General features: G+C 42.1%; 4 protein-coding genes, 1 long non-coding RNA gene and 1 gene segment (V, D, J or C); 3 read left to right on the forward strand and 3 right to left on the reverse strand.

The window, feature by feature from the left end:
- Window positions 1–207: 207 nt before the first annotated feature.
- Window positions 208–2,867, reverse strand: LOC114864452 (signal-regulatory protein beta-2-like). Its single transcript, XM_029165311.3, has 6 exons — window positions 2,816–2,867; window positions 2,406–2,735; window positions 1,971–2,327; window positions 1,707–1,829; window positions 1,579–1,619; window positions 208–1,503 (listed from the first exon to the last, which is right to left on the reverse strand). Exons 1-6 carry the CDS (start codon window positions 2,856–2,858, stop codon window positions 1,375–1,377), a joined length of 1,023 nt encoding a protein of 340 aa, XP_029021144.1. The 5' UTR covers window positions 2,859–2,867; the 3' UTR covers window positions 208–1,374.
- Window positions 2,868–4,595: 1,728 nt separating this feature from the next.
- LOC121202562 (uncharacterized) lies at window positions 4,596–6,271 on the reverse strand. Its single transcript, XM_055512594.1, has 6 exons — window positions 6,238–6,271; window positions 5,806–6,135; window positions 5,365–5,721; window positions 5,145–5,276; window positions 5,019–5,047; window positions 4,596–4,936 (listed from the first exon to the last, which is right to left on the reverse strand). Exons 1-6 carry the CDS (start codon window positions 6,269–6,271, stop codon window positions 4,817–4,819), a joined length of 1,002 nt encoding a protein of 333 aa, XP_055368569.1. The 3' UTR covers window positions 4,596–4,816.
- Window positions 6,272–8,752: 2,481 nt separating this feature from the next.
- On the forward strand, window positions 8,753–9,434 carry LOC121202563 (Ig kappa chain V-V regions-like). The segment is given in 2 exon segments: window positions 8,753–8,824; window positions 8,978–9,434. Coding segments are annotated over 2 exon segments (414 nt in total).
- A 314-nt stretch (window positions 9,435–9,748) lies between these two features.
- LOC121202557 (uncharacterized) lies at window positions 9,749–10,433 on the forward strand. The gene is made up of 3 exons (XR_005898270.2): window positions 9,749–9,928; window positions 10,049–10,104; window positions 10,234–10,433. It is a non-coding gene; the product is annotated as an uncharacterized LOC121202557 (long non-coding RNA).
- A 2,789-nt stretch (window positions 10,434–13,222) lies between these two features.
- LOC121202564 (uncharacterized) lies at window positions 13,223–14,587 on the reverse strand. The gene is made up of 4 exons (XM_055512499.1): window positions 14,381–14,587; window positions 13,947–14,264; window positions 13,524–13,877; window positions 13,223–13,435 (listed from the first exon to the last, which is right to left on the reverse strand). Exons 1-4 carry the CDS (start codon window positions 14,421–14,423, stop codon window positions 13,284–13,286), a joined length of 867 nt encoding a protein of 288 aa, XP_055368474.1. The 5' UTR covers window positions 14,424–14,587; the 3' UTR covers window positions 13,223–13,283.
- A 1,449-nt stretch (window positions 14,588–16,036) lies between these two features.
- LOC114864886 (uncharacterized) lies at window positions 16,037–18,246 on the forward strand. 2 transcript variants are annotated; one of them, XM_055512490.1, is made up of 6 exons: window positions 16,037–16,274; window positions 16,361–16,705; window positions 16,787–17,119; window positions 17,187–17,303; window positions 17,579–17,646; window positions 17,960–18,246. In XM_055512490.1, the coding sequence occupies exons 1-6, from the start codon at window positions 16,232–16,234 to the stop codon at window positions 18,122–18,124; spliced, it is 1,071 nt and encodes a 356-aa protein (XP_055368465.1). In that variant the 5' UTR covers window positions 16,037–16,231; the 3' UTR covers window positions 18,125–18,246. The 2 variants fall into 2 exon arrangements, with proteins under 2 accessions (XP_055368465.1, XP_055368466.1); XM_055512491.1 differs by having other exon boundaries at window positions 17,582–17,646.
- Window positions 18,247–23,587: the final 5,341 nt, after the last annotated feature.

Consider the following 23,587-nt stretch of genomic DNA (forward strand, 5'->3'; position numbering starts at 1 on the left):
TTGCTCTGTTGTTTCATCTGTTACAGCCACTAATGTGGCTTCCTGCAGCTCGACGCTTTACATTTATAGCTGCTTCCCTTCACACCTTGTTTAGTCACATCAGAACTTGTTATCTCAAATTGTAAAAAGTCTCTTTAATTAAATTTAACTGGTACAGTTGTCGAGTAGACGTGAAATACATGTATAAAAAACATGCACAAATGAGGGTCCTGTATTTCAAGTTTGTTGGTATTATACATAGATATTGCTGCATCTAAGACAAATAGTAGCAGGTGAATGGAAAGAGTAATTTCAAAGTTAAAATGAGCTGCTGAAGCCTCAGCAGCGCTTCTCACTAAGAGGCCTGAGCTGGAGCCAGGTCTGATATGAGTCAGTAGTTTCAGTGGTTGCTCAGGCCAGAGAAACGGTCGCCACAGCTCGTGTCAGAGCTGCATGGGAGAGGTGATGTGAAAGAAGAAGGAGGCTTTCAGACCTGAGCTCCACATCATTTAGCAATACATGCATCTAATATGAAGATTGTGTGCGTTTTGCTCTACACGACAGTTCAGGATGTGGCTGGTATGGGCTCCATGGCCCCGTGATCCTCAGGAAGACAAACGTCTCATAACACAGATGTACAGATGGACAGATTAGCACAGACAGTGAAAGCAGAGCTGTCGTCCAACACAGAGGAAGTGACTCATAATATGACTAAACTACAGCTACAGCCACAACCTCTAACTGGGGATGAGAGCAGAGCAGGAAGCTGCTGCTCTGCCACGGTGACCTTTGACATCAGAGGGAGAAAAAAGGATCAAACACACGGTAGAAAATATAAAACCGTTGAACTGATTGTTCTTCTGAACAAAATCCTGTTTTGTGTCTCATCTACTGTTGATGAACTACATGACTGACAGGTATCTGCTTCATATTTACTGCACACACCAACTACACTAGGCTACCTATGACTCTTTACATGGGTTTTGATTTCACTTTCCACTTTTCACTTTTTAGGCTCAAAGGCCTAAACGGCAAGTAAAATATAAACAGACGCTACACAACCACAAAAGAAATAGAACAACTAAAAAAAAATAAGCACAAAAACTAGACCAAAATTACCACAAGGTTACATGTCGTAACCACAGACAAATAACTGTTATAATGACTTGAAAGAGACGCGGAACCACAGAGATTCTCTGTCGCGTAGGAGGGTTGGAGCCTTTATAAATCTGTTATTATTAATCTACTGACAGAGCAGCGCAGCACAAACAGGCACTTTATAGGTGTCACACAAACTACAAAAGTATAGCAATGAACCAATTTAATATAAGACAGAGTGTCAGATATTAATTGAAATTATTACTTTTTCATCAGTAGATGTACACATTTGGTTGTTCATTTATTTCCAACGTACATCACATCACTGTAAAATGTCTGCTTTAGATTTGCATTGCTTCTCTCTGATTGGTCAGTCCTCCTCTTAGTGAAGGATGGGGCAGAGTAGGTCACACGCCTTTCATTGCTCTGTGGAAAATAAATAGTACAAATAAATGTATGTAGAGGTGCGAACACACAGGCATCCACGTCTTGGCATGTTACCTGTTGACTCCTCTCATCACCACTGGCTGTTTGTGGAGCAGCTGTAATGTAAAGGAAAGAGTTCTAGATGAAGTATAATTTAGAATAATTCACATTTATGCAGTAATATTTAAAACCTGTCATTTTACCAGCGCATCCATCACAGGTTTTCCTGTTGATCTTATGAATGAGGAAGACGTTAACAACCAGGCTTATTGTCAAGGCAGCAGACAACACAATCTGAATTACAGTGGCTGCCTGTGGAGCTGAAGCTACACAAGGAACAAACGATGGAAACAGTTAGTTTATTAAATGTAATATTTTTAAATCTTAATCACACTTTTTACAATAGTTTAGGTCAGATTTACAATCAAACACATTGATAATATATATAAAACACACTTTGCTCTTACCTTTAACGTCCACCTTTGTTCCTGTTCCAAACAGTATGTGTCCACACGTGGCCACAGCGCAGCGATAAGTCCCAGCGTCAGAGGAGCTGACGTTCCTACAGAAGCTCTGGACACATGTCTGTGCAGAACCAGCCTCAGGCCTCCTCTCACATTCACCACCACCGCTTCCAGGAGCGTAAACGACGCTGGGATGAGATTCTCCCGGTCCAGGTCTGAACCAGTAAACACTGTGAACTGCTGGACACGAGTTGTTGTGCGAGTCAGAGACGACTGAGCACTGGAGCGTCACCGAGTCTCCTGGACGGACTGGGTCTGATGGAGGGTGTTGAATGATGGCAGTGACGTCGGGTTCTGGTCCTGGGAAACAAACAAACATTCTCATCTGTGGAAATAAAAAAGACTAAATTCTATGGATGATGATTAAAACTCATTTACCTTTTACTCTCAGAAACACTCCTTTGACAAACGTCATGTTCAGTTGTTTCACTTTCAGACAATAGTAAACTCCAACATCACTTTTTTCTGCTCCACTAATTTCCAGTAAAAAGCTTCCAGGTTCTTGTCTTGTTGTAAAGTGTAAAGTCCTTAGAACCTTGTCATAATCAAATGAATATGTTCCTCCCAGGACCTCAGGTGGTTTCCCTGAAACAAGCCTGATCCAAAATAAGTCTGCCTCATAGTCTGTTGTCTCTCGAGTACAGTTCAAAATCACATCGTCTCCAGCAACAGCAGTGTTTGTCTCAAAGATCAGAGCATCAGTTGAGCCTGAAACAAAAAAGGAGGAAGGTGATGATTCACATGAGACATACAATCGAAGTACATAAGAGCAGCTGATGTGAACTTACGGCCCAGTCGGAGCACCAGCAGTAAATACAATATGATCAGCATGTTTATGTTTCCAGGTCCTTCAGACTGATCAGACGCTGAACGACACCTTAATGTCATCACATCCAGTGGGCGGGATCAACTTTGCAGCAGTGTGATTGGCTTCTGGCTACGCTGGCGCTCAACTGTACTAATGCAATGGAAATATATCAACCACCGTTCCAACATGAAGTTAGTGCAAGCGTCTGCAAGTTGGAGGTTTTTAACCAGCTCTGAAACTAAACCCGACCTGTTTGACTTCAAGTCAAACTGTTAGACTTCAAGTCAAACTGCACAGACACAAAATTAATATTTCCTTCATGCCTCCATAATAAAAAATGGGCTTTAAACCAATACTCACTTATGATTTCAAATGATTTTTCTTGGAAAACCAACATTGTTGGTGAATCAAGAAAATCTCGATCCTGATGTTGTTTTAAAATCAACCTTAATTCAAACAGCTGAACTCTTAATTGTGACCCTTAGATTGTTGTTATATTTTACATGTAAAACATGTGAAAGTCAGAATCTTTCACACCTGAATGGCTTCTTACATCTTAGCAATAAACCTCAGTCATTGATGAAAAAAGAGCCAAGGTGCTGGAAACAAGCTGTTGATCAAGCTCATCATCATTCTACGGTACAACATTATTTAAATGATTCTGTATTTCCTGTTGAGAGCTTCATCTAATAAATGATATATTCATCTATAGACTCCATGTTTCATTCCAAACATTTACAGTGTAGTTAGTGACTGTGGGAACAGAGACACGTCTCCACAGCATCACTGCTGCCCTCTCCTCTTCATGTTCCTCTCTTCAGCAGGATGAGGTGTCTGTGGTCACACCCTCCATCCTGCTGCTGACGGAGGATCACAGAGACCAAGAACCTTTCTACAGCAAAGCAATGTAATGATGCTTTTAACCTGCATTGAATGGGCAACACATTCACTAACAAGCAGATGATGCACGGAAAGTTGTGGTTGAGCTTTCAAACCCAGAGGAGGCCGTGCTGTTTGTTTAATGCAGGAACCTGGGTTTGCTCTGCTGCTCTATGTTTAACAAGCTTAGTAAGAAGCTGCTGCACGATAATATTTTATTACCAGTTTCCAGGAGCAGGACGTAAAGACATTATGCAGTTAGATGGTTCTGAGTTTGGTGAAATCATTTCTGTGCATATTTAATGAGGCTGCTGCCTCATGCAGCTCCTCTCACCACAGCTGCTGTAGTCAGGTCTGCAACGAGGCCACGGCTCCTGTGGTGATTGAAGGAAGAATGACCCTGACAGCCCATGTCTGAGTGTGGCTTTGATGGCTCTTCTAACACTGTGACTGACCAGATAGATGCTTATTGATTGATTGTAACAGACACCAACAATCAGTTATTACACATGAAAGTAAGAAAATGTTTCCATCTACTGTAGCAGAGATTGTCTTCACACAGCCAAACCACTGAACTGTCTCACTGCTCACTTCCTAAATATATATAGATGCATTCTGTAGAGACGCGTGTCTACTGTTAATGATACAACTGTTACAGTAGGAGCTGCTTTCCAGGAGTTTGCTTTGTTTTTTTCTATGTTGCTCTGGCTTCTCTTTAAATTCCTGCAGTTTGGTAACAGATGACTCTAAACTGCCTGTAGAAGTGCATGCATGTGTTTCAACCATTCCTCCTGCTTAGTGACAGCTGGAACAGGCGGCTGTGCTCCAACAGGGAAGGACAGGAATGACTGCACAGGACCATAGTGTAGGAGCATCAGGTTTTTATTCACTGATTATCAGGATGACATCACATGATTTAAAATACAAAAAAAAGTAACAATCATGTCATCGGAAACATTTTGCAGTGACAAAGACTTACTGAACAATACATACTGTACTGTAGTTCCAATGAGGTTTCTAGAGGAATAATCATTGGTTTAATATTTTATACATTATAGTATATTCTGGTTTAACTCACATCCATAAAATTAGAACCTGTTGGTCACTGAAGTTGAAATGCCCCGACATTCGTATAAACCGCCTCTTCTGTCACGGCTGCTTTCCTTCTGTTGCCTCCTGTTGTCCTGACTGTAGAATAAACTAACGTGTCCTCATTTCTTTTCTGAGAAGGTGAAGACAGGAGATTTTAGTACATGCATGTGAAAATGCCCGATAATTGTTTTCGTATCTTTACATATGTTTACCTCATGACTATGCTCATTACAACTTGTTGCTGTAATAAAAAACATGAACACACATCAACATGACACAAATCAAATGAAAAAAACAAGAATGAGGACATTACTTTGTTCATGAGCAACGTTTCTTACCTTTGCAACAATGTGTAGAGGTATTGATGACAACACACACAAGGCTGATTATAACAATGAGACTTGTAGCCAAAGCGACACACAGCAGAAACAGAACCGTGTTGTCTCTGTGTGAGTCACAGCTGCTGACGACTGAAGCATGAAATGTACATGAAATGAAGTTAGACAAACACTTATCCTCTACATCAGACCAGCAGGAGGATGAGTGTGGGACAGTTACCGTCTATGTCCAGCTTTGTTCCATTTCCAAAGAGTATCTGTCCACACGTGGCCACAGCGCAGTGATAAGTCCCAGCGTCAGAGGAGCTGATGGTCTTAGAGAAGTTGTAGACACATTTCTGTGGACGTTGGATCTCAAGTCTGCGCTCACATTCACCACCACTGCCCCCCTCAGTAAAAATGAGTCGGGCCTGAGACCCGTCTGATCCAGGTCTGAACCAATGAACACCCTGAGCACGTGGACACGTTCCGCTGTCAGAGTCAGAGAGAACAGAACACTGGAGGGTCACAGAATCTCCAGGACGGACTGGACCAGGTATCGGCTCTTCAATGATGGTAATTATTTTAGGTTCTGGTCCTGAAAAATACAAACACAAAATAAAATCAATGCAATAAAATTAGCAACGTTTTTAACTTTAATGTAAAGCTGTGTTTTATTTACCTTTAACAGTCAGAATAATTCCTTTAAGAAATGTCAAGTTGAGGCGGTTTGCTTTGAGACAGTAGTAAAATCCAGTATCATTCAGATCTGTTTCTTTAATGTGCAGGAGGAAAGTTCCGTTCCCTTGTTTTGCTGTGATGCGAGGAATCTGTTTTACACCATCATAATTAAAGGAAAATGTTCCTCCTATGAAATGAGGAGAACGTCCAGAGACCAGCCTGAACCAGTACAGGAACGCCTGGGTTGACTCTCGCTCGCGTGGACACAACAGTTCCACTTCCTCTCCAACATGAACGGTCTTTGTCTCAAAGAGCTGATCGTTTGTGCATCCTGGTTAAAATGAACAAATGACAGACACAGTCAGTGGTGAATTAAAGTAATAAATGCATAAGATTTGAACAGCAAACATAGATCTGCAGTAAATCTACTTACGTCCAACACTGAGCCTCAGCAGCACAAGAACCATGACCAACATTATTCTGTGCTTGGATGAATCAACCCTGGACAGAGTTTAATCTAAGTGGCAATGACACAAACATTATTATAGCCAAATAAAGTGGGTGGGAACTGTTCTAAGCTGCCTGATTGGCCTCTGCTTGTGGTTGGCGTTTTTACAGAACAACCACAGTGGAAATAATATCAAGAACCTTTCCAGCCTGAACAGATGAAAAGACACTAACTGCTATAAAGCGCTTGTTTCATTTCTTCTTGACACCCAGAGACAGAATCTGATTCGATCTGACACGGCCCAGAACAACGCTGTTACAGCCGGGCGAACAGGAACTAGAGTTCACAGTGAGAAACGGGCTGTAAAGGCCCACAAACAAGACCAGAGGGGAGGACCCACGTGAACGACCCCAAACGGAGAACGGGTAACTAAAAGGGAATTTAATGAAACACAACACTAAGTAACATGAACTAAAAATCACTGGTAACCAGGAGAAAAAAAACATCAATGGATAAAGAACCAAAAAACCTAAACGTGCAACAAACAGAACAATTAGAGACACCCAGAACAAGACAAACATCGACACCAGACAACAGAATGAACAATGAACCAACAACCAGTGAATACAAACAAGAAACTTAAACACTAATACAGACAGGTGACAGCAATCAATGACGGGGGATGACAATAGTTTGGTTCCTGCCCTTCAGTGATGGTTTTCATGGATGAACGATCACTATTACTATATCTTCCAATTGGTTCCCCTTCATCCTTCAGTTATCATGGGTTCATGTAAAGAGACTCTGGTTGGAAGTAAAATCAGGAGGACGTTCTAGAGAAACGTCCCTGCTGTCACTTTGTGCAGAGATGGAACAAACAGAGAAGACCTCTTGGTTTATGGCCGTCATTGAAGTGACAGCATCACTGACCTCAAACCACATCACTCAACACTGTGTAGCTGAATTGTGACAAAGGTGAACCATCAGTAGAGGTGGACACAGGAAAAGCAGCAGCTGCACGGTGGAGCATAGGTGTGAATACCTTTATGTCTTGTTTTGTACTTTGATCACATCCTCCTGCCCTACAATATGCGCCCACAACCCCGTACTCACGCAGCGTTGCCTGGATGATAGTTACAGTACGTGGTAGAACTTTCTAGTTTGGTCAGTGGCGTGTGGTGAGGTTCATGGCTGGTGAGGCACAAAGTCCTCTGGAGTCAGATTTTAAAAATCATAATACCTTAAAAAAGTGTATTTTCCACTTTTTAAATGTCAGAATGACATACAGTATTACTACATTATACATTGTATCATCAGTCCTGTCTCACCTAAAGGTACATATTTGCAGTAAGAGACCTGACCCGTTGCCTCCATGTATTTTTCACAATTCATACTCATTCTAAAGTATAGAGAGATGTAGATGTTCAATTTTGACCGTCAGTGAGGTTTGCTTTTAAAACTTTAAATACTGCTTTAATAAGTTTTACAGTTTTGCTCTTCATTAGGATTCACTCAAGGTCCAAATTTACCTTCAAGCACTTGAATTGTTTTGCTTAGTGCCACTCAGTAAGTCTTTTTAGGAAATTGAAACCCATTTGTGGAGATACCCTGCGTTAAGGTTAGTTAAGTGTTAAGGTGGTAGCAGCGCCCCCTTCTGGATGAGGCGCAGACCTGTCCAGCCTCCCTTCATGAGTTTTCTCTGTCGGTTTTAGAGCGATCATAAAAGTAATTATGTCACAAAAACATCGATAAACATATTAGGCAGTTTGTACAAAGTCATGGTGTGGAATGAATTTGTCTGAAAGGCTGCAAACATTATACTGGAGACAAAATGTAAAACAGAAACGAATTATGCCTTGTATCATCCTATTTACTGAGTTTCAGCATCGGTGCTGAGGCTCCCCTCACTGGCGCCTCCTTTCCGGTTTCCATATTTGATCAGGAAATGCACAGATTTAATTTGATTTTTACTGAGAAAAATGTTAGGATAATTAAAAATCATTGAAAAAAATGTTTTATAACACAGATCCATGGGCAGAAATTAATTTTTATTTTACGTTTTATGTTATGGTATTGTCAGGCGAAGTGAGGCCGCCCTACCCTGCCTACCCGGACCGCCTGAGTGCAGTGAAAATAATTATTTATTTTGTAACATCATGTGCAGAAATCAATAAAACTCATTGGCCTCCCAGCTTAGTAACAAATGTAGCATCTTTAATTCAATTTCCATCTACAAAAAAGGATCAGCATAAACTACATCTTGTCATCATCAAGGCCACAAGCAAAGTCCTCAAATGCTTTTGGTAAAATGTTTTGCAGGCTTTCTTATTCTCAAAAGTTCCTCAGTGCTTCATAAGGAACTAACAACACAACTGGCTGAAAATGGATCACGCCTTTCTATAGGCAGGGGCAGAGCAGACATCTTTCAGCCAATCACAGACGTCTCTACGCCGTCACTGTTGGTCAACATGTGACCAAACCTTCATTTGAGTGGAAAACATCAGTAGAGCAAGACAAGGCTGCTGCACCACGATGATCGGAACATTGGCTGCTTTGACTCTTTTTACTATGTGTAGGTGCTATTCTTGACTAGTGTGAAAGAATTATTCCGTAAAGTGAACTTTGCAATATTTATCACATGCGAGCCTTAAATTCATCCTTTTGACAAATGTTTTGCTCATTTTGTTTAATTATGTTGAACCTCATCCTTTTCTCTTTTCTCTAGCATTCGTTCATTCTGTGGTGGATTCTCAGCAGATGTCTGTGACTGTGGCTGAACTTGGTCACAGTGTTACTCTTCAGTGTCGATACTCTGACAACAAAAGTAAATTCTTGTACTGGAACAAGGAAACTCTTGGACATTTGCCCCAAATTGTAGCAGAAGTAGTTTTTGGTCAAGCAAATGTTATTGAAGAGTTCAAAGGCCCACGTTTCTTGGCCAGAACAGATGAGGATCTGCATTTTTTCACCATCACAAACGTCACCAAAGAAGATGAAGCTGTTTATTTTTGTCAAGGCAGAGCAGCATATGGACAAACATTCATCAACGGCACATTCTTGTCTGTAATAGGTCAAATATTCTTTACTATCAGTCTTTGAATTTATTACCTTAATATTTATATTTATATGATTTGAATGTATTTTAAACATCACACAGATGGAAATCAGCTAAAACCAGTCTATGTGAGGCAACATCCTGAGACAGAATGGGTCCAGCCGGGGGGCTCTGTGACTATGAACTGTTCACTCGTCTCCAACAACAATGTCCAGTGTCCCAGTGAGCACAGCGTGTACTGGTTCAGAGCAGGACCCAGTGGGTTCAGTCCAGGAGTCATTCACAGACAAAGGACTGATGAAGAGGAGACGGGGTGCGTCTACAGTCTGTCCAGAACCATCCAGGACTCCTCTGATGCTGGGACCTACTACTGTGCTGTGGTCACATGTGGACGGGTCCTGTTTGGTGAAGGAACAAACGTGGAGACAAGTATGTGTTAAAATGATATCTTACTTATGTCCTAGTTTACTAGTGTCTACTCTGGTTTAGTGATTAGTTGTCTCTCAGGAACAGCATCGAGTCCACTGGTGGCTGCTCTCGGGGGACTGTTAGCCTGCTGTGGGGCAGTCATCACCATCCTCATATGTTACATAGCTCAGACGAAGGCGTGTGTCTGTAAAGGTGGGTCTTTGCAGCCAGGTGATATTTACCAGTAAAGGCTCAGCGCGGCCTAACAGCTAAAGGTGAATGGTGTCTGTACATCCTTTAATGTCTCACTGTGGTTTTTACTTGTTTTTCCAGGGACAAGGAGTCATTCCCATCATAAGACACCAACCGTGGATCAGTCAAATGATCTGGTAAATACTGTAAACAGCAGCATGTTGTCTGTGTATGTTCAGTTTTCACCCTGCAAAGTTTAAAGAAACTAAACATGACATTTTTAATATTTATCAGCTTCAGATCTAATGAAAGTGACGTTTTTGCAGGTTGGTGAAGCCTCAGTCATGAACTACGCAGCTCTGGACTTCTCAAGCAGGAGAATGAAGAAGGGGACGATGAACACGCTGCCACAGGAGGGTTTCTACTCTGTGGTTAGAGCAGAGGATCCAAACCAGCGATGATCGACTCTATTCAAAGATCACGTGACTGACCAACCGCTGAATGTGCTGCTTCCTTACAGATACAGGCGACAGTAAAACCAAACAGATATTAAAACTGAGAAATCTTTACTTGAAAGTGTTTGGTTTTGCCTTGTTTTTATATAACATCTTTTCTTCAAATGATTTGGAGAGTTTTAACAAAAGCTAGGCTCAGTGTAGAGTACAATTCAGAGTTCAAGATCAAAAACAAGTATAAATATTTGTAGACTTTTTCACTTTTCATGCTAAATAATATTGGACATCAATGTCTTAAATAGGAGTCTGTATGTTTGCATGACAAAAATCCTTGTAGATTGTCTACACTTCCCGTCGCAAAGTGTGTATTTCCAGACCCCTGGTGGAAAACGCTGCTTTAGGAAGCTGGTGCACGTGAAGTTCATTGTCACGCCCCTTTGCGGAAGTGCGCACGACACCATAGGGGTCACAGATCACAGCATCCAAGTTGTTGATGTCTGGCTACAGCTAGCGGCTGGTGGCGCTCTAACGGCTAACAGCCAGTTAACGGCCAATGGAGTGTAGATGGGAAGTTCCGTTCTTTCAACTGACTTGGATCTATAAGTCTCGATCAGTAAAGTGAACGAATCAATTCGAGTCATTCGTTCTTTTACAGCAGGTGGCGCTGTGGTCGTTGTAATAATGGTCGCGGTTCTCAGCTTGGTAGCGGTCACATGATGAAAGAACGAACGAGTGATCCATAAAGAACGTCCGTAGGAACGAATCAGGAACGAACTAGAGCGCTTACTAGTCGCTACTGAGCCTGCGCGGCTCAGCTGTCACGTGACAAGTGAACGAACGATTGATTCACATGAACGAATCAGGAACGAACTGTAGTACTGTACTGAACTGTAGTACTTGGTGCTCGCCACAGAATCTGAGCTGTAAACGATGAACGAGAACGATGAACTAAACCGTGCAGCCCGAGCTGCCTTTTACGTGACGGCTGGTGAAGTGAAAGTAAAACTTATTTTGCCAATTAGTGAGACTTTTAAAGCAGAAAGTAACAATAACTTCCCTAAAATATTTACCTGGTGCATTCATTTTATCAAAACGTGACATTCTTATTCTTATTATTATTATCATATTTTATGATTGTGGCAGAGTATACAGGACCACAGAATCAACATGTTGATAAAATGTTCGAAAGTATTGTTTTACAAACACACTTTACTATGTACACACAATAAAAATACACACATCTACAAGATTCAAAGACCACTAATTAAGTATGATTCCATGAAAAAATAATGTTAGTCAGCTGTCAGCTGACGTCAGAAATCAGACATCGTTCATTTCCTTGTTCCTTGTATAAGTCCACACAGCACCGTAGCTGACCACAGCTGTGACGTGACAAAACAAAGAATGAACGATCCAAAAGAGTTCGTAGGAACAAATCAGGAACTGGAGTGCCTGCTGTGCTACAGAGCCTGTCACGAAAGTACTGCATGGAACTGAACGAGTTGTTCACTGAGAGGACTCTTTTCTTGGTTCTTCGGTTCTGTGAGGTTCTTGCTAACCGTCGCTGTAGGCAGTAATTGAACCATGACACAAGCACGTTCTTGAAAGGGGATTGGCTAAAGTAGCAAAATATAAAATAAGTAGTGCGTGCAATTCTAACACACCTGGAGTATGTTAACATGAACCAGAGATCATAGGAATGTAAACTGGTGCAACTAGTCTGATTGCTATGTCCTAAAGAATAGAAGCTGAAAGGCCTCAGTCACAGTAAAAATACATGCGCTGCTCCTTTTTGACAGTTACATGACTGACACGTATTGTACTATAGCTTTCAGTATTATTAAACCACCACCTACACTGTAACACAGTCTTACACCAGTATGTGACAGTGGGCGTTCTTCACGTTTTCACCTCCAGCTGCTTTTAGTTAAACAGTGTCATATGAAATCGTTTTTATCGTCACTTATTTCACTACTTCGCTGGCAAGTAGTCAGCCTCGTCTATTGTGAGGCAGCAGCTCTACAGTATGTACTGTAGAAGGTCTTACACAAATACAACGCTGCCAACCACTGTACTCCCTGATACTGTAACTACTGTAACTCACTACTGTAACTGGGAAATAAATAACAATTATTAACATGGTAAAACATTTGTATAACAGTGTGAATCTTTGCTTTTGTTGTAATGTGTTAACATTAAAATTTTACTGTTAATTTTAGTTATAATATAATTAATAAAATCTAAAAATTTATATGAATTTATATATATATATTTATATATAATAATAATATTGTATATAGTGAAATTCTACAGTATGTGCAGTACCTTTACAGATATAAAGAATAAATTGGAATAAATTTGGGCATTTATTAAGAAAGAAAGGAAACAAAATGACAATGTTTTTCATTTAGAAAATGATGGATGCAAAATCACCACAAATTAATCTATCTGCTTTTATTCTTTTATGAACTAACAGTAGTCAAATCTATTATCCAAACATTGAATTACAAAATGCATATTAAACATTGGCTCAATATAATGAACAGTATGTCCTGGATTTCACAACCATTACATTAAAATGTAATAGTGAATCAACACTAAAGTTCAATTAATGACAAAAGCCCTGACGTCCGTATAAACCGTCTCTTCTGTCACGACTGCTTTCCTTCTGTTGCCTCCTGTTGTCCTGATTGTAGAATAAACCAACGTGTCCTCATTTCTTCTCTGAGAAGGTGAAGACAGCAGATTTCAGTACACGCATGTGAAAATGCCTGATAATTGTTTTGTATCTTTATATACAGTATGTTTACCTCATGACTATGCTCATTACATCTTGTAGCTGTAATAAAAAAAAACATTGAACACACATCAACATGACACAAATCAAATGAAAAAAAACAATAAGGAGGACATCACTTTGTTCATGAGCAACGTTTCTTACCTTTGCAACAATGTGTAGAGGTATTGATGACAACACACACAAGGCTGATTATAACAATAAGACTTGTAGCCAAAGCGACACACAGCAGAAACAGAACTGTGTTGTCTCTGTGTGAGTCACAGCTGCTGACGACTGAAGCATGAAATGTACATAAAATGAAGTTAGGCAAACACTTATCCTCTACTTCAGACCAGCAGGAGGATGAGTGTGGGACAGTTACCGTCTATGTCCAGCTTTGTTCCATTTCCAAATAAAACCTCTCCACACGTGGCCACAGCGCAGTGATAAGTCCCAGCGTCAGACCGGGTCACGTTCCTAGAGAAGCTGTAGACACATTTCTGAGGTGAAGCAGCATCAGGACTCCGCTCACACTGATCTCTGCTGTTTCCATGAGCGTAAACCAGACTGGAATCTGCCTCATCTAATCCGACCCTGAACCAGTAAACACTGGGATCCTCCACACACGTTTGCTTCTGTTTGTCAAAGAGGACAGAACACTGGAGAGTCACTGAGTCTCCAACGTGAGCCGGATCAACTGGATCCTGAATGATCACAGCGACATGTGGACCTGACCCTAAAATGAAACACATGCTTAGTAAAAAACATGTAACATGTAACAACAAGAAATAAGGTATTACTTTACCTTTAATTCTCAGAAATGTTCCATTAATAAATGTGATTTTGTAATTATGTGATTTTAAGCAGTAATAAAATCCAGTGTCACTCATTTCGGTTTTCGGAATAATCAGTGAAAACCTTCCAGGCTCCTGTTTGGTTGTGATGCGAGACACATCCCCATCCTCAGAATAGTCAAAGCTGTTTGCTTTGCCCAAGACGACCGGCATGTTTCCAAAGAGCTTTATCCAAAAATAGGTTTCGATGTTCTTAGTGATGTCGTAGGTACATGTGAGAGTCACATCCTCTCCAACTCCAACGACCGCTGTCACTAATTCCTGGTTGTCTGTGCATCAGGACAAACAGAAACAGATCATTAACTCACATTCGTCTGAACGTCCGACTGATTAAACTACTAAAATACATCGACTGGTGTAAAATGTGACCGTTCTCAATACTCACGTCCAACTGGGAGCATCAGCACTAAACAGACTACGATCATCATTCTGAGGGTTCAGATTGCAGTTGATGTCAGAACTTTGAGCCGATTCACTTCAATATGATCATATAAAATGGGAGGGACCTGTTTCACAGAGACTTGATTGTCCTCCTCTCACCACACCAGTGGAAATCCACCCACCTTCTAAGCTACAGTAACAACCATACAGTAGCAGAAACTATGTGAATCCTGTGCTGCTGTTTCCCCTTGGAGGGTTTTCAACGTTTAACATGAACTCCAGTCAGTGAATGACGCTGCATTTGCTTAACACCTTAGTCACAATTTCAATGCGTTATTGAAAATGTTTGTTTTCTGTTTCTGTGATTTCAGTAAGTAAAAAATAAGCCTTCAATCTCACACACGCTATTAGTTCGACTTTATATGTTTTTTACATATTATTATATATATATTATTATTATTGTTTATGCACATTTACCATCTTTTTATCAAGTACAGAACCCAAAGTTTTACAACCAATCACACTGTTTTTTCCTTTTCTTCTTCAGTGTAGAAAATGAAACCAGAGCTGCAACGCAATGACCAGCGTCCACACATCTACCACGTGAATATCATGTGAAGTTTTGTTCAGTTGTGGAGGTTTTTGGCTTCACTCTGTTGTTTGGTGACTGTCAGTGGCCTGTTGGTTTTACAGCATGTGAGTCCAGTCCAGCTCTAAAGTTAAGTAACATCAAACTAAACAGTTTCACCAGCTTCTGATTGTAACAACGGGTTTTATGAGACGTTGAAGAAAAATCCTTTTCAGTTTTCACCTTCGCTGGGGACTTTTCACCACCATCTAAACCAGTGTGCTGTGTGGCGCTTGATGCCCTCACACTGGTCTCCTCCCACATGACAACTGGAACCCGAGAAAGCACTGACTTGGTTCAGCTCTGGTGTTTACCAGGACATCACTATAAACAGGTTTGTCCCCGTCCCCTGACATCACTGCATATCCTGTTCTGAAGCTGTTCTCAGTAAACACCTTCAGTGTTGGTCAAAGGGCAGAGAACGACCCACCGCAGCCTTCGACTCTTGCATGTGGCTTCGCTTCTTACTGTCAAAGCAGACGTGCAGAACGTTCTGTGAAACTACAAAGACAAAGGAAAGCTGTTTGTTTGTTTCAGGACAGATGATTCAATACATGAAGTAAAGTTCCTCAGCTCATCTTTACATGCGGAGGAATTTATTGTCCACATACATTTACCTTCTTACTACAAATATGCTTTGATCTCTCTTTGAACAGCATAGATAAGATCATGAAAGTCTCTAATAATCTTTTTTGTTTGTTTGATGCCACGCAGCTGCATTAATTAAGCAGAACAGATGCAGGACAAACTGACAGGTTAACATTGAGCCCAGCTGTCACCAGAGACCTCAGCCTGACTCCAGACTCCCATCCTGTGGTTCAAACTGAGGCCTTCACTGATGCCTGAGATAAGGCTGTGGTTTTGCGGGACGATGTTTTCTAACCTCAAACAAGGCCTTTAAATAGTGCTGGTATCATAAACAGTGGATATATTACTGCTAATGTTTTATATTTTATGTTTGGTGGAAGGGAAGGTCATTTTTTACATGTTCCATTCTGGGTTTGTGTTTTGGGACAAGTCACGTGCTGTATTCTAGTACTTGTATCTCCTCCAAACAGAAAACAGACGCTGAACGGCGTCCGTCCTGATTCCGCTGACAGATCGTGTGCTCACAGCCTCAGCCAATCACAGGCCGGGTCCCACCTTGATAACCTCCATCCCTTTGTGACTAAACCTTCCATTTGTGGGGCGAAGACATCAGCGGCGCAGCACGAGGGCTGCACCACGATGATCGGAAAACTGGCTGCTTTGATTCTCCTCAGCTCAGCAAGTGAGTGACTGCGTGAACTAGATGTGTGACTAGACTGTGTGGGAAACTTGACCCGTTCTAACACTGGTTTCATCTCTTTCCCTCAGCTTTGATTCAGACTGCAGAGGTTCTCCACCAGCTCCCTGTGACTGTGACTGACGCCGGTGACTACGTTACTCTAATATGTCCAGTGTCTGACAGGGACGGGTCCTTCTTCCACTGGTTTAAGCAGCCTCTCGGATTCATGCCCCAAAAAGTGTGTGCAGGGATACTCGGCACCATCACAGTGACTGAGCCGTTCAAAGAGTCGCGTTTCACGAGCGTAAACGGGGAAAACCAAAATGTTTTAACCATCAGAAATGTCAGCAAAGAGGACGAGGCCGTTTACTTCTGTCAGACCGGGACAGCGTACGCTCAGACTGTGGCCAACGGCACCTTCCTGGCCGTGAGAGGTAACGTGCTCGTACTTCTGTTGATCTCTTATTTTACTGGGATTACTCAGCGATAACTTTGTATTTAAATGAATCCTGCAGAGCACAATCAGCAGGAACAGGTCTATGTGAAGCAAAGTCTGAAAACTGGGCCGGGTGATTCAGCGATGCTGCAGTGTTCACTACTGTCCAACAACAAAGATGAGGTCCAGTGTCTGGACGAGCAGAGCGTGTACTGGTTCAGAGCCGGATCGCTGGGGTTCAATCCAGTCGTCCTTTACCGACACAGGAACAAAAGCGATGAACAAGAGGCACGAAGCTGCAGCTACAGTTTGTCTAAGACGATCCAGGACTCCTCTGATGCTGGGACCTACTACTGTGCTGTGGTCACATGCGGACGGATCCTGTTTGGTGAAGGAACAAACGTTGAAAAAAGTACGCATTTACAGTTTGAATGAACACAAAGCGCTGAGCAGCTCTGAGATTCTTTTTCTGCTGCCAGGACCAGAACTGGACCCGGTTGTTCTTGTGCTTGGGGTGCTGTTGGCCTGCTGCGTGACTGTGATCGGAGGATTTATTGTCTGTGGAAGGAGCCGGCACGGTTGTGATCACTGTAAAGGTACAGTACGTAGATCGTTCAGTTATTATCATCTTTATGTGTATATACAATATAGATGTTACACCTGTGGAGATTTTTTAAAGAATAGTCAAGGCTGTAAATGCAGTTTACTACACAGAACTGATATCAAAATAAGATGATGCAGTTGTAAAGAGGTTGACTGTATTGTTCTGTAAATGCACTGTGAACACACCACAATTCAGTCTCACAGATCAACAGGAGGCAGTAAAAGGCCTGATCCTACAGTAAGTTTCAATTCAATTGTTGTGTATTAGCAGGAGAAAGAAGTGCCTCCACTCAGAATGGACACAACGGGTCAACTTCACATGGATCAAGTGATTTGGTAAATATGTTTTTGATCTAAAATGTGTATAACTAACAAAGGATCACCGAACCGTCCAGCGGTCAGTTGTTTGGCTTTAAGCTGGGACCCAGCGAGTGCAGCAGCTTCATGTCTGTCTGGAGTCAGAGCGTATGTGGACCTCAACCAGCTTCATGTTGTTGCTGGGAACCTACTACTACTGCAGCGTTCAAGTAGCGTTGGACATTACAGTTGTAGGAAATGACACCACCGCAGATACTAACTACTTTATTAATTGATCAGTCTTAATGAGCGTTGGTTATTTAGCATTAAAATGAGCACATTTTTATTGCAGGGTAATGCAGCTGAGGCAGTGAACTATGCAGCCCTGAGTTTCTCTACAAAGACAGCACAAAGGATGAAGGTGAAGGAACCGCTGTCACAGCAGAGTTTGTACTCCTCTGTAGAATACAGACAAGTGGATCAGTGCAGGCAGCACCAGCCTGCGTATGAACCATAGAACCTGTTCTGAAGCATGTAGACGCACTGTCTGCTGTAGACACAGTCAACATAGGGTGGTTCTATAAATCCTACATATTGAACAGACACATTTGTCTCCTTTGAACCTTCAGAAAAAAAAAGAATAGTGTCATCATTTAATAATAAACTATGATCATACTGTAAATAGAGAAGAAAAGAGTTTGACATCAGGCAAAAAAAAATTACATTTTCCGTTTCTTCTGTGTAAATTATTATGAATTGCCATTAAAGGTCTAAAAAGTTTAAAACCAAATATACTGAACCCCTTAGTGTCTCTTATTTGTACCAATATAAAATATGCATCCCTGTCAGAGAGACTTAGAGACTTTCAGTTTACCTGCCACAACCACCATTTTAGCTTCATCACAGAGGGGAGGTCTTCACATCAGAGATGTCCCTCCTGCTCTGTATGAGTCACCAGAACAGGAGGTGGTTGTGGTCACTTACCCTCTGAGGGGCAACACAAACAGAACAACAAGTCAGTGTGCAGTACAATAGTGGACAGAGAACTCAGACAACATAATATAGTCAAACAGGAAGCAGCATCTAAAATGCTTCATGCAATTGAAAAGCTTAAACTTTTATCAGCGTTCATGAGACCAACATGTTTTATGTCATAATAAGCAAACTAAAACAGGATTAATGAACATTTTAACTTTCACAAAGAAAAACAAACTAATCTTTACAGTTGCCTACAACAAAAAACACACAGAAACACAGCTGTGAACAGACTTTCAGCTCAGGACATGAAGACGAACGACCCCTTCTTCATTCCAGGACACTGGGCTTGTGCATTTAAGTCATATAAATATTCAATACGTGCATAAGCTGATATGAATATTGTAGCAATCCGGGGGGTACATACAGTAGTTTGGTTGGCGGTTGACTGTTCCTTCCAGTTCGTGTTATGTGGCCCTTTTATTTTGAAGTGTATATAGTTGCGGGACATCAGGTGTGCTTCCGGCGGGGGAGAGAAGGACCCCGGAGAAAGAGGCAGGAGTTGATTGAAGACTGTTTTAGACCTGTTGTCACTCTGTTTGGTGAATAAGAAAATAAAGGAGTGCTGTTCACACCGAGGCTCGTAACAATATTAAACCTCACTTATAAAATCTAAAATCTAAAATCTGCAAAACTAACCTGAAATTAATTTCCCCGTTTCTTACCACTGCGTCCTACTGAGAGGGTGGAAGCTCGTGCTGCTGCTGTACTACTCACAAAACCACCAGATACAATGCAACACTTACTTTTAGATGTTCTGTGAAACGCAGTAGTTATTTGTGGGTTTTTCACATCTCACATTTGTGGTTTAGTCTATATTCGTCATATCTTAAACTGATTTGCTACACGGTGTCAGGTTCTGCCAACCAAAATGGCAGGTTTGTGTGTTTTTAACTTAAACACAAAACACTCCTTCCAGACTAAACAAAATACATCAGGAGGCAGAAAACACACAATGAATCAAATAATGAATAAACAAAGCAAACTGGGAAAACTAGCAAAGCGTAAGCTAAGGCATGACAAGAACAAACGAGAACTAGCAACATGGCATGAACAATCATGTCTAAACAGAAGGCAAGAGGCGCCACTGCACGTCTTACATGCAGCGCAACGCGTGGCTAACATGGGCAACCTGGCCATGAACAAACAGAGAGCTACTGCCAAACATGAACAAAAGAAGCTACTGCAAAGCATGAACAAAAGATAGGTGCCTCTGCACATCTTATATGCCGAGTAACGCGTGACTAACGGGCAACAGTACCCATCAATGGTTCATGTCCAAAATGGCGTGAAATGGTGGCAGCAACGAAGGTAGTGACAGTGGCTTGAGTGGCCACAATGACCCACCACAGAGTGATGCTGGGAAGGTATATGAAGGGAGCAGAGGGCAGGCACAGGTGTGAGACATTGAACTGATTGCAAAGAGTGTTCTGAGGGAGAAACAGGGAGTGGCCGTGGTCCAAAGCAGAGGCGTGGCCTGGAGAGGGAGAATGTGTGGTCCAGCGTAAGACAACAGAATGCCCAGGATCCTGTCATAGCCCCCCCCCCCAAGGGCTGGATTCCAGACGACCTGACACGATCCCCCCGTCAAGTCCGAGCAGGGCGGGGAGAGGGAGGACGGCAGGAGGGCCAAAACAAAAGACCGTCCCCTCTGGACACGTGAACTTGGCTGAAAATGGATCACGCCTTTCTATAGGCAGGGGCAGAGCAGACATCTTTCAGCCAATCAAAGTCGTCTCTACGTCGTTGGTCAACATGTGACCAAACCTTCATTTGAGTGGAAAATGTCAGTAGAGCAAGACAAGGCTGCTGCACCACGATGATCGGAACATTGGCTGCTTTGACTCTTTTTACTCTGTGTAGGTGCTATTCTTGACTAGTGTGAAAGAATTATTCCGTAAAGTGAACTTTGCAATATTTATTACATACAAGGCTTAAATTTAGCCTTTTGACAAATATTTTGCTGTTTTTGTTTAGTCATGTTGAACCTCATACTACTACTGTAGCAGAAGTAGGTTTTTGTCAAGCAAATGCTATTGAAGAATTCAAAGGCTCATGTTTCTCGGCCAGAACAGATGAGGATCTGCATTTTTTCACCATTACAAACGTCACCAAAGAAGATTAAGCCGTTTATTTTTGTCAAAGCAGAGCAACATATGGACAAACATTCATCAACGGCACATTCTTGTCTGTGAACGGTAAAATATCCTTTACTAACATTTTTATTTAAGATTCATAAGTTAAGATTTTATTGTATTTGAACCATCACACAGATGGAAATCAGCTGAAACCGGTCTATGTGAGGCAACATCCTGAGACAGAATGGGTCCAGTCGGGGGGCTCTGTGACTATGAACTGTTCACTCGTCTCCAACAACAATGTCCAGTGTCCCAGTGAGCACAGCGTGTACTGGTTCAGAGCAGGACCCAGTGGGTTCAGTCCAGGAGTCATTCACAGACACAGGACTGATGAAGAGGAGACGGGCTGCGTCTACAGTCTGTCCAGAACCATCCAGGACTCCTCTGATGCTGGGACCTACTACTGTGCTCTGGTCACATGTGGACGGATCCTGTTTGGTAACGGAACAAATGTGGAGACAAGTATGTGTTAAAATGATATCTTACTTATGTCCTAGTTTAATAGTGTCTACTCTGGTTTAGTGATTAGTTGTCTCTCAGGAACAGCATCGAGTCCACTGGTGGCTGCTCTCGTTGGACTGTTAGCCTGCAGTGGGGCAGTCATCACCATCCTCATATGTTACATAGCTCAGACGAAGGCGTGTGTCTGTAAAGGTGGGTCTTTGCAGCCAGGTGATATTTACCAGTAAAGGCTTAGAGCGGCCTAACAGTGTCTGTACATCCTTTAATGCCTCAATGTGGGTTTTACTTGTTTTTCCAGGGACAAGGAGTCATTCCCATCATAAGACACCAACTGTGGATCAGTCAAATGATCTGGTAAATACAGTAAACAGCAGCATGTTGTCTGTGTATTTTCAGTTTTCAGCCTGCGAAGTTTAAATAAACTAAACATGACATTTTTAATATTTATCAGCTTCAGATGTAATCAAAGTGACGTTTTTGCAGGTTGGTGAAGCCTCAGTCATGAACTACGCAGCTCTGGACTTCTCAAGCAGGAGAATGAAGAAGGGGACGATGAACGCGCTGCCACAGGAGGGTTTCTACTCTGTGGTTAGAGCAGAGGATCCAAACCAGCGATGATCGACTCTATTCAAAGATCACGTGACTGACCAACCGCTAAATGTGCTGCTTCCTTTACGGATACAGGCGACAGTTCTTTATAAAACCATACGGAAATTAAAATTGGGAAATCTTTGCTGGAAAATATTTGGTTTTGCTTTGTTTTTATATAACATCATTTCTTCAAATGATTTGGGGAGTTTTAGTTCAGAGTTCAAGATCAAAAACAAGTATAAATATTTGTGGACTTTCATACTTTTCATGCTAAATAATATTGGACATCAATGTCTTAAATAGGAGTCTGTATGTTTGCATGACCAAAATCCCTGTAGATTGTCTACACTTCCCGTCGCAAAGTGTGTATTTCCAGACCCCTGGTGGAAAACGCTGCTTTAGGAAGCTGGTGCACGTGAAGTTCATTGCCACGCCCCTTTGCGGAAGTGCGTGTGACGCCATAGGGGTCACAGATCACAGCATCCAAGTTGTTGATGTCTGGCTACAGCTAGCGGCTGGTGGCGCTCTAACGGCTAACAGCCAGTTAACGGCCAATGGAGTGTAGATGGGAAGTTCCGTTCTTTCAACTGACTTGGATCTATAAGTCTCGATCAGTAAAGTGAACGAATCAATTCGAGTCATTCGTTCATTTACAGCAGGTGGCGCTGTGGTCGTTGTAATAATGGTCGCGGTTCTCAGTCACTATATACTGAAGACAACATGGTTCGCTTCAGCGGACAAATTATAATCACAAAATGGCGCAAGCAATTCAAAATCGCGAAAACCTAGCAAATACGCACCACATTAACGTGACTCATGTCCTGCATCTTCACTGTCATTGTTGTTTAACAGCGCAAACAGTCGCTTGGTAGCGGTCACATGATAAAAGAACGAACGAGTGATCCGTAAAGAACTTCCGTAGGAACGAATCAGGAACGAACTAGAGCGCTTACTAGTCGCTACTGAGCCTGCGCGGCTCAGCTGTCACGTGACAAGTGAACGAACAATTGATTCACATGAACGAATCGGGAACGAACTGTAGTACTGTACTGAACTGTAGTACTTGGTGCTCGCCACAGAATCTGAGCTGTAAACGATGAACGAGAACGATAAACTAAACCGTGCAGCCCGAGCTGCCTTTTACGTGACGGCTGGTAAAGTGAAAGTAAAACTTATTTTGCCAATTAGTGAGACTTTTAAAGCAGAAAGTAACAATAACTACCATAAAATATTTACCTGGTGCATTCATTTTATTCAAAACGTCCATCCATCCATCCATTTTCTTCACCACTTACTCCCTAGTGCGGGGTCACGGGGTGCTGGAGCCTATCCCAGCCGGGCGAGAGGCAGGGTACACCCTGGACAGGTCGCCAGTCCATCGCAACCATTCACTCACACCTACGGGCAATGGAGAGAGGTCAATCAACCTAATGCACGTCTTTGGACAGTGGGAGGAAGCCGGAGAACCCGGAGAGAACCCACGCAAGCACGGGGAGAACGTGCAAACTCCAAACTTCCCGCCTCCGGGAATCGAACCCAGAACCTTCTTGCTGTGAGGCGACAGTGCTACCCACCGCACCACCGTGCCGCCCCCACACACTTCACTATGTACACACAATAAAAATACACACATCTACAAGATTCAAAGACCACTAATTAAGTATGATTCCATGAAAAACTAGTGTATGTCAGCTGTCAGCTGACGTCAGAAATCAGACATTGTTCATTTCCTTGTTCCTTGTATCAGTCCACAC

The sequence above is a fragment of the Betta splendens genome, chromosome 10 (genome assembly GCF_900634795.4).
Source record: "Betta splendens chromosome 10, fBetSpl5.4, whole genome shotgun sequence".
Lineage (NCBI taxonomy): Eukaryota > Metazoa > Chordata > Actinopteri > Anabantiformes > Osphronemidae > Betta > Betta splendens.